Raw genomic sequence first — 10881 nt, forward strand, 5'->3', positions numbered from 1 at the left:
GTCATTCTTCATTAACGCGCGGCTGTTTTTTATACTTTCCAAAAAGGTCAAAAGATGAAAATCTTTTTCCATAAAATATTCTCAGCTGAAACAAACACAACGTACTTTTCGTAGCATTATGCAATTTTTCGTGTGAAATGAGTGTTTGGACATTAGGAAAATTTATTTGTTTTTCTCTATTTCAGCAACGCTAGCTCCAAAGAGTAATTAAACAATAGCAATATGGCTGGTAACCCCTTTATGATCGTACTCAGAGCTTAGTTACAACTTGCTGGGAAATGATCTTCAGCTCTAGTCACTACAAGAAAAAGGGTCATTTTCAGCGCTCAAAATAGTCGCAAAAAATGTCATATATCGCTAGAAAGAATTATTTGCAGCGATTTCTACTGCGCCGGCTAGTAGTCGTAAGTGTATAGTTATTTATAAATTTTTTCAGCGATATAGAAAATTCGCTGTAAATAAACCCATATTTACAGCGAATTTAAGCGCTGAAATTATCAAAAAAATCGCCATGATTATCATTCCATCCACGCCAAAAAATCGCTGATTAAAAAAATTTACAGCGTTATTAAATTGCCGTAAATAAGATAAAAATCGCTGGAATGAATATTATTTATTTTCAGCGATCTTAAATAACGCTGTGTATAGGTATTATTTTTTACAGCGTTTGAGAAGGACGCTGGAAACTATTTTATTCCCAGCGTGATACAGCGCTGCAAAAAAGCCCAAAAGTACATGAATGATAGATTTTGCAGCGGTCTATGTTGCGCTGGGAATAATTTGCTGAACTTCCCGTAGTAACCCCAGCGGTGTGTGTTACGCTGCAAGTAATATCATTAACTACTGTTGTGATTAACACCAGCGTTTATGTAGCGCTGGAAATAATATCACAGCCTCAAATTTTTTTAGCAGCGTATGGAAGCGCTGCAAATAAGCATGGATGAGTACTGCACCGTACGTTTGCTTCACATGTATTTTTGGGTACCTAATTGAATAGGCTGCTCCACTCACTCACAATTTTCTCAAATACTACAATAGTGCATATCTATCATAACCAAAAACATACATTCATCCAAATATAACTTGGCATTTGACAACCATACTAATCATCCAATACAACATTGTTCTATAATTTAACAACCATACTCATCCAATACAACATTGTACTGAATCTTTTACCAAATAGATACATTGGCCATAGGACATTAATGGAAGGTAGTGAACTATAAAGAGGAGCAATTAATATGACATGTCACTGGTTACATATGGATAGTATCTTTCTCACACTCTCAGTAAACAACATTGTCAACAGGTTTAGATGCTATGGAAGCTTAGATGAATTCTTGAAGACACCTTGGTGGCTGGAACATCCACATGGACGCTGCACTGAAAACTGTACAAATCAGATCTATACCCCTTCCACTATCTTCTGCATCGTGCAAACAAAGACAACTCTGTTTGTAACATAAAAATTCAAATTTCAGTACATGAAACTCCGAAAGGCACAAAAAGCACATTATATACATATTATAATTTGTTTTGTACACAGCCTCTGCATATTTACTGTCAGCATTTGGAAATGTTATTGTTACATTGTATACAGCATTACACCAAAACTCTTGTGGGAAGATCACTTATGTCTACTTACTTGCCTATAAGTTACTTATATAAACATTACACCAAGCTATTAAATGCTAGCATAATATTATGTACTTTGAGCCTTCCATTAAGCTATTATAGAGCTGCTGGTGGGGCTGTGCCCACTTGCCCTCTTCTTTTGCTTTACTGTTGGAATAAGGAACCTTAGAATTGGGTATATTAATGTGTATATATCTCTCCTACTTGAGACCCGTTTATATATATACACTCTTCTTTTTTTCCTAAAGCACTTAAACGTACAGTACTGCATAATTTAAGAATCTGTATATACCTTTGTATAAATTGAAGAGAGAATAAAAATGGAATCCACAATTCCAAGCCTATATATTCTAGTCCAGTTTTCTGCTTCCAGTACTACAGTAGATGTTATTTCATTATGATTCATCAATGACCAACGTCATAGATCTCTCATTATCATCATCCATGAATAACTAGTACTATTTCTATCCATTAATCGTTTTCTTGTAGTTGTGGATATTCTATCAGTCTGGCAGTAAATATTCAGATCATCTACTCTCTCTCTCTCACATATTCATGTACTAGCTAAGGGCTTTGCAAAACGTTCTGAAGTCTCTAACCCTCCTGTTATATATGAATATTATTTTCTCAAGTCCCAATCCCGTACGTTTGCTGAAGATCACAAGCACCCATCCATCAACATCTCTAGCTCCCTACATTTCTCATTCCCGTGCATGAAACCATTGAATGGTACCATTGCCTCAATTTTCATTTGCAAAAAACCCAAAAATGAATCCAAATATAATTATTCGGTGCGATTTCTACTGCGCCTGAGAATTTGTCGCAGTTGTCTACTAACGCGATTTCTACTTACAAAACTATAAGTTATATATATAACTTATTACACCAAACTATAAAATGCTAGCATAAACAAGTGATCAAGCTCATGTAATTAATAAGGATGGTACTTATCTCAATATCCACCTCATATTAGACATTAGAGAAATTGTATAAATGTAAAGTTTGAAGATAATGCAGTGTAGACATGTTTGGAGGTGCTTACTATGACATGTATTTGTTTGTATAAGCAAATACATTCAAGATAAGGCCTTTACTGCATGTCTAGAATGGGCATCGAATGGAATGTTCTAGGCCGTATGAGCATATAAACTGGGTTTTTATCTGGTTGTCCTGTCCTATGTGCATGTTTTCAATTCTCAGACAAAACATTCATATGTTTGTATAAAACTCAAGAATACTACTGATAATTACAGTACTTGTCATTAATGGTATTTATTTATTTTAAAATTCTTTGCATTAGGTATCTTCCATCCAATAGAAAAGTTCTCATTATGATTCCCTTGGACTTTCCCAGATAACTGGATTATCTGGGAAAGTTACGTATAATTTCTGCCTCCACACAGTTCTCCGGCCTATTAGTAGTGTTATGATTGAATGGGGGATACATAGCATAAATCTGAACGAACATATTAAAAATAACACAATGCTGTAAATGGTATTTACCAGCATAATCACTCGAGGTAATTGACAGTTGCGCCCCAAACCCAATAACCCGCTTCTGAAACATCTGAACCGTTGCTCCAATGTCCTATAAGCAAAAGTTAAAAAAGTATTACTTGAATTGAACCCAAACGTTTACCAAAAATCTGAAACCCGCATTAAGTTTAAGCATAAATTTGGACAGTTTGCATACCTAAATATTGCGAGAAAGAGACACGGTCTATGATGTACAGCTTCAGTAAATTGTCAGTACTAACCCAGAATATACCTTTATGAACAAATATGAGTTGTTTCACCATTTATATATCATGTTATAGACAATAATCACCCATACCCTTTCCTAACAATAATAATCACCCTAAATCAATAGATCTTCCTATTAAAATTATATTTTCTCAAGTTCACGTCTTGGATGTAGAATCTCCGAAATCAAACTTAAGAAATGGTTTGAAGACATCACCTGTTCGTTCAGCCTCCTGTGAATTTCTGCATGATGACACATACAATAGTTTGTACATCATCACACAGTCCCAACTCTCATCGAACATACGAGCATGCCAAGGAAAGTTGGAGTGCAGTTGCAAAAAGTGACCCAATCCAATTGCTGATTCGTACATACACCGTAATACGTATCTTGAACAAGAAGTTGTCAACTCCGTAAGTTTATCCCAATGTTGCCACTGAATACAACAAGTAGTAAGGTCCGTAAGCATGCCACTACATACAGCCATAAGTATAAAGTTAGTGGAAAGGGTATGTTTACCTGTATGATATTACCACTTAGCATAATCTTCCCCTCATGTAGGTAGCCCGAACTACATATATATTTAGTTATATATCATAGGGCCCAAAAAACTCAAACTTTACCCAAGCCAGCTTCCTCCCACAAAACATATACATATAGCCTTCCATTGGATATATATATATTGTCAATCCACCATTGAGACAACAAAAAAATGCATCCAAAATGCCACAAAAAACCTTCCCAATTTTTTATCACAATACCCCGCTCATTGAGTCTCTCGATGAGACTCACTGGCCGACGGGTTAGCAGCGAAGAAGGCCCTCAATAGGCGGTCAGTTTCCGCTTGTCTCTCCAACAAGAGTTGCATGTTCGCCTTCATTGCCTCCATCTCACTCTTGGAAGATTCAGCGTCTTTCTTATGTTTCTCAATTAAAGCTAAGTACTCTTTCTCTCGTGCCAGTGAACGTTGTCTCGTAGACTCTGGGATTACCATCTCTCCCAGTCCTCTTGAATAACCTGGTCTATGACCAAGCACTTCTCTGAACACACCCGCTGCCGTTTCGTTAGTTCGTTGCTCTGGTTCTAGATTATCCAGCCTTCCAACCATATCCTTCTGAAATACACCACAGTAAATCGATTAAATATCTTGAGGTCAAAAGTTATAGTTAATTTATTTATTCATATAAATAAATTCAGCATGCATTGCAGTTAACAAATTTTGGGCATCTAGGAATTTACTCACATATTTGTCTTCAGTGGCAGGTGATAAAAATTTTGAATTCTTCTTGGACCAGTGGGTTTCCTTGAAAAAGTCTACCAAATTCCCCGATTCAGCCCTCTACATGTGTGTGGAATGTGTATATATAACACACAGTCAGGAAATCTGGCACAACATATTTCAGCACCGGGATTGGTAGCTTAATCCCGGTATTTATTAGCGTAACGAGTAAATGCTACTAAGTTCGTGTACTAAATGTTATAACGCTAAATCAAAAAGAACTGTGGGAAATTTGATAATGTCAAGTTAAACAGCCTAAATCCCATACATTCTCTTCAAGAATCCGCACAAAAGATTTGCGACCGGCTGTGTAGTTAATAACCAGTCTCTTCCTATTCTCCCGATTTTTTGTAGAAATTTGCTGCCATGAAAAACCCATTAAATGTAACAATTACAATATAACAAAGACAAACATCCAAGAAATTACGTGATACATTAACCAACTGGATTTAATGGGTTATTGACCACCCTTGACACATACCTTGAATGTTTCGCTACCCCATCTACCACATAGCTTCACCCAAACAAGGGGGCTGACTAGAACAGTGCCATTAGCCAATGCTTCATCGTGGCTGGCATATGATAAATATATCCTATGCAATTCATGGTGGAATGCATTAAAGCGCTTTCGAAGCTGTTTCGTTACTGTCAATCGATGGTTCTCTAATTCCCAATCAAGTTCAAAATCACCCTACATATGTAATCAAAAGTATAGACCAAATCAATTAAACTACAACCACGGAAAACCCACCAAAATGAAAGTGGAAAAGTCTTATCCGAACACGATCGATTAACTCATCCTTATGTGCTTGGGGAACATCACTCCATCTTGGATAACTCATATCACAATGATGTTTGACTATCCATGTTAATCGTGTAGTAAACATGTTGGCGTTTGAACAACATGGTGCTGTTTCTCCATTGTTTATCTTCAACAGCACCTTTCCATGTTTTCGCAATTTCTCAAATTCAGTACACTTGGCCGGCCCACGTCCACGTCTCCTCTGCGCCTGGTTCACTACAGGCTCCGTGGGGATGTCCTCACCTGTATATACATAATAAAAAATAATATATGGTTAGGAGGCTAATGTATTATTATTAACTTTATGGTAACACCATGTACAGCCGTGTGTTATTGTTTTATATTTTTTATGTCACACATATATGAACCATACCGATTTGGCAACTAGCAGGCTCTGCCTCTATATTGGGTGAGGTCACTAAGTTAGGCTCCGTGGGGATGTCCACACCTATATGACATAATAACAATATGTCAATCTAGTTACTTATAAATTAATTCAGCATTCCTATTGTATCAACCATGATATGTATATTCAATATGTGAAAAAAAGATGCTTGAATGTGGACTATACTAGTTTGTACTCTAGCAGGCTCTGCCTCTAGATTGGGTGACGTCACTCTGTTAGGCTCCGTGGGGGCATTCACACCTGTATGACATAATAACAGTATTAGGGAAGTGAGGTTCTGATGGAATTTACAAATATATGCCAAGACCAAAATATGTTTATTTCGAATGGTAATATAAAATAGACACTATTTTTTCTATACCGATTTGAACTCTATCAGGCTCCGGCCTTATAATAGGTGAGGTGACACTGTCAGGCTCGGCCACCAGTGTTGTGGCCGCACACGGTGGCTCCCATGGATGGCTTGGGGGTTGGGTAGAGTCATCTGAGCTGGCCTCATCCACGTCTCCTGGTGAATGGTATGAACTAATCCGAGCACCCCGAGGCCGCCGGGCTCGGCATGAATAAGGCACCAATCTTCTACCACGGAATGCTCGGCCTCTGGGCCGACCGCGGCCACTAGCTCCCACTACCTCGCCTGCATTTAAGTAATACAACATTTGTGTTAGGATCATATCTAGAGCATATTTTAATTGCCAAAGCATGTCAGAATATGTACCTCGGCCGTTCATGCTCCTCGTTAACGCCTAATGTTGAGATGGGATTGCGTTTGTTTTTTTAAGAACACTATCCCCAGTTGTCACTCCTTCGCCCGACCTGAGATGGAATAATAGAAAAAAATTATCAATCTAGTCAAGTGTAGTGAACAAATATAATCTCACACTCCAATAATATGCGATCATTAAACTAATAAGACTTGTCGAGTATCGAAAATTCAGTACCCTAATATTAAAAATATTAGGGTACTGAATTTATAAGGCGGCCGATGGAACAACCTTGAGAATTCAAAATATTAGGGTATTCAATTGGTAAAACATTGAGAATTCACCTAATATCAATATGTTGGCAGTTGATTATTCTGAGTCAGACTCTTCCTCGGTGGATGGGTCCTCCTCATCTGAGTCTTCCCAATCACCATAAGCATCTCCAGAACCAGATGGAACCATGCCATCATCAATAAAATCTGGTGAATTTCTACGTGGACCACCTGGGTCCTGAATTTCTCGTGCATCAATATGGGTAGGTTCTATATCAATCCTACTAAGTGGAGTTGACACTGGACATGCATCACAATGCAAAAGTGGATAGTCATATGGGGACTCATTCTCTTGATAGGCATCATCGTCACTTGATTCGCCATCATTACTATCTAAAACCCTCTGCACTGGAGGAATGTCATACACATTCCTATTATTGTACTTCTGCACAACATACCAGTTCCCTTTCGCCCTGATATCCCTAATGTAAAAACACTGGGAAGCCTGGCATGCCAACACATATGGTTCGTCCTTATACCACGTCCTATTCATATTGACACTAGTTAAATGATCGTCTACTCGTACCCCCGTTTCTTATCACCAACATCAAACCAATCACAGTTGAACAAGTACACTCTACGACCTCCCATGTAGTGTAGCTCCACTACATCATTGATAACACCATAGAAGTTTACATTATCAGTAGCTTCGTCACCAGTTACCAATACCCCAGAATTTTGTGAACGCCGGCGAATTTCACGAGACTTCGTATGGAACCGTTTACCATTTATAATGCAAGCAGCATATAATGCAACCCAACGGTCAGGACTGCAAGCTAACGCATACAAATCTTGAGACACATCAAGTGGATTGTTGTTACGCTGGTCCAAAACCTACATGATCATCAGGATGGTTATCATGAACTTATAGTGTCAGTGATATTGTCATATCAGGGTCGGGTATAATTACACAAAGTAGATAACTAGCAAGCTAACTTACACGTTGCTTGAACCAAATTGGAAACTCAGTTTGGTGCATGCGATCTACAGAATTTGGGTTTGACACCCTGCATTTGTCGTAGTGTTCCCTGCATTTGTTGAGGAAGAAAATGATGGCAAATAAGTTATTGTCAAGGGACGTAATTTTATAAATTGAATGGTAGTAGGTTGTTTGGAGAAAGCACGAAGGAAGCAATGATTGCTTACTCTAAATACGGTCCAATCTCAATACAGTTGTTTAGCACGTACCAAATGGCTGCTGTATGGAGTTCAACTTCTAATTGCACATTATTAGCCATACCCAAGGGACGAAGTTTCTGGTTGAAAATTTTGAACCCGTCTATAGTCTCCTCTTCTACACTATCAATGTTGCGATCTGCTCGATTAAACTTCGTCTCAACATCTTGGAGATACATGGAGCAAAATGTCAAACACTCGATGTGAACCCAAGCTTCCGCTATTGAACCTTCTGGACGTGCTTTATTCTTAACATACCGCTTGAATTTGCCTAGATACCTTTCAAACGGGTACATCCATCGATATTGAACTGGACCTCCAAGAATGGCCTCACGGGGTAAGTGTACAGCTAGGTGGACCATAACATCGAAAAAAGATGGAGGGAATATCATCTCCAGTTTGCATAGAATGGTGACGATATCAACTTGAAGCTTTGATAGGCGATTCACATCTAATGTTCGGTCGCACAACTCTTTGAAGAAACTACTAAGTTCAGTCAAAGCCAATGCAATATCCCTCTTTAAGAACCCCCCTCACAGCAATAGGAAGTAGTGTTTGCAAAAAAACATGATGGTCATGGCTTTTTAGCCCAGAGATTTTGGAATCACGTATAGTAACACAATGCGTGATATTGGCAGCGAACCCATCTGGAAATTTAACATCAGCAAGCCACTCACAGAATTTATTCCTTTCATCTCCATGCAATGTGTATGATGCATGTGGCATTGTAACACGTTCACCTTCACGTTTCAAATGCAATTCCTTTCTGAAGCCCAAGATCTCTAAGTCACGCCGGGAATTAGCGTTATCTTTTGTCTTGCCGGGAATGTTCATAAGAGTGCCCAATATGTTCTCGGAAACATTCTTCTCAATATGCATAACATCTAGATTATGTCTAAGCCGCAAAGTTGACCAATAAGGTAGTTTGAAAAAGATGCTTTTCTTTGTCCAGTTCAACTCTTCCGCAGTGCGTCTTCTCTTCCTACGAGATTTTCCAAAGTGAATATCTCCAAGCATTTGTAATTGAGTTAAAAGATCCGCTCCTTCAACCATAGTTGGTGGCATTCGAAGATCTTCTTTACCATTGAACAAGGCTTTTCTCGTTCGCCACATGTGATCTGTCGGTAAGAGACGTCGATGTCCCATATAACAATGTTTTCTGCCATATTTCAGCCAGTTGGAATCTGTACTTTCATTGCAAGACGGACATGCCAGTTTCCCTTTTGTTGACCACCCAGATAGATTTCCATATGCGGGAAAGTCGTTGATTGTCCACAATAAGGCAGCATGTAACATGAACATTTCCTTAGTAGATGCATCAAATGTAGGTACCCCATGTTCCCAAAGTTCAAGTAACTCATCAATTAACGGTTGCAAATAAACATCAATGTCATTCCCTGGTGATTTTGGGCCAGGGATAATGAGGGATGTCATGAAGAACATGTCTTTCATGCATAACCACGGTGGTAAGTTATACGGGACAAGAATCACTGGCCAAATGCTATAAGGTTTAGCCAGATTGTTGAAGGGATTAAATCCGTCGCTTGCCAACCCGAGCCTAACATTGCGAGCATCCCTAGCAAATCTGGGGTTAGCTTGATCAAATGTCTTCCAGGCTTCAGAGTCAGCAGGATGTCTCATACTAGTCTCATCGGTGACCCGCTGCTCCTTATGCCATCTCATGTCACCTGCTATCTTGCTTGACACAAAGAGACGCTGCAATCTTGGCTTCAAAGGAAAATGCCGAAGCACTTTTTGAGGGATCACTCGTGAGCCGTGTGTATTTGGCATCCATCGTGAAGCCTTACAGATAGGGCACTCATTAAGAGTAGCATTTTCCTTCCAAAATAAGATGCAGCCATTAGGGCATGCATGAATTTTGTGGTATGTGAAACCCAAACCGCGCTCCAATGTCCTTGCCTCCTCATATGATTGTGGCAATTCAGCATTAGGAAAGGCTGACCGCAAAAGGCTTAGAAGCATATCAAAAGACTTGATTGACCACCCACCAAGTGTTTTAATGTGTAACAACTTCACTACGAACGAGAGCTTTGAGAATTTTGTACAGCCGTAAAAAAGAGGACGTTGGGCATCCTCTAATAGTTGGTCGAAAGTAGTGGATGGGGAGGATTGTGGTATTGCTGAGTGAGTTGGTGATGTTGTGTTGTCTTCAGGAGCATCTCCGAATGTGGCTGCCCGTATGTCATCGAACATACGGTCCATGTCATCAATGTACACGTCTCCACTTTCAACTCTGGGATCAACATCATCGTCAATGATGGGGAGTGTTTCCTCCTCCCCATGAAATATCCAGTGAGTGTAAGTTGGATCTATCCCTTTTATGAACAAGTGCGACTCCACCTCAAATATAGGTAAGAAGAGGTTATTACAGCATATACGGCACGGACACCGAATGCGATCACTTCCCATGGAATGAGTTCGTGCCATTGTAAGGAAACTGTTAACCCCTTCAGCGTAAGCAGGTGATAGAAGTCTATCACCCAAACTCATCCAACTTTTGTCCATCTAATAAAAAGAAAACTGCATGAGTGGTTTTGATATTGAAGTTATAATAAACACAAGGTAGGGCGAAGAAGTAACAGGGATGTGGAGCACGAGGAAGATTACACAGGGGGAAAATACCACATTTTTCAATGCTTAATATGATGTATTACAGTTGAGATGGTAGTACCCATTTGGAGCACTCATAATACCTTCTGTTGGATAGCTGATGCTTAAATGCAAGTGCAAACTTGGTCTGTTTTAAAATGTCAATTAATTATAAATGGAAATCACCAAA

General features: G+C 39.1%; 1 protein-coding gene and 1 long non-coding RNA gene across 2 annotated transcripts; both read right to left on the reverse strand.

Moving 5' to 3' along the window:
* Positions 1 to 6235: 6235 nt before the first annotated feature.
* LOC122305830 lies at positions 6236 to 7059 on the reverse strand. The gene is made up of 3 exons (XR_006241263.1): positions 6918 to 7059; positions 6588 to 6685; positions 6236 to 6506 (listed from the first exon to the last, which is right to left on the reverse strand). It is a non-coding gene; the product is annotated as an uncharacterized LOC122305830 (long non-coding RNA).
* A 669-nt stretch (positions 7060 to 7728) lies between these two features.
* Positions 7729 to 10607, reverse strand: LOC122304494. Its single transcript, XM_043116769.1, has 4 exons — positions 9584 to 10607; positions 8700 to 9478; positions 8052 to 8599; positions 7729 to 7933 (listed from the first exon to the last, which is right to left on the reverse strand). Exons 1-4 carry the CDS (start codon positions 10605 to 10607, stop codon positions 7837 to 7839), a joined length of 2448 nt encoding a protein of 815 aa, XP_042972703.1. The 3' UTR covers positions 7729 to 7836.
* Positions 10608 to 10881: the final 274 nt, after the last annotated feature.

Source organism: Carya illinoinensis, chromosome 3, assembly GCF_018687715.1.
Source record: "Carya illinoinensis cultivar Pawnee chromosome 3, C.illinoinensisPawnee_v1, whole genome shotgun sequence".
Classification (NCBI taxonomy): Eukaryota; Viridiplantae; Streptophyta; class Magnoliopsida; order Fagales; family Juglandaceae; genus Carya; species Carya illinoinensis.

Bases quoted from the DNA above. Each gene is read 5' to 3' on its own strand.
- LOC122304494 (XM_043116769.1), bottom strand. From the start codon at position 10,607: ATGGACAAAAGTTGGATGAGTTTGGGTGATAGACTTCTATCACCTGCT. The intron at 9,479-9,583 runs GCATTTGGCCAG...CAAAATCACCAG, and splicing joins CAATCTGGCTAAACCTTATA to GGAATGACATTGATGTTTAT. The intron at 8,600-8,699 runs GTTACTATACGT...GGGTTCTTAAAG, and splicing joins CTGCCAATATCACGCATTGT to AGGGATATTGCATTGGCTTT.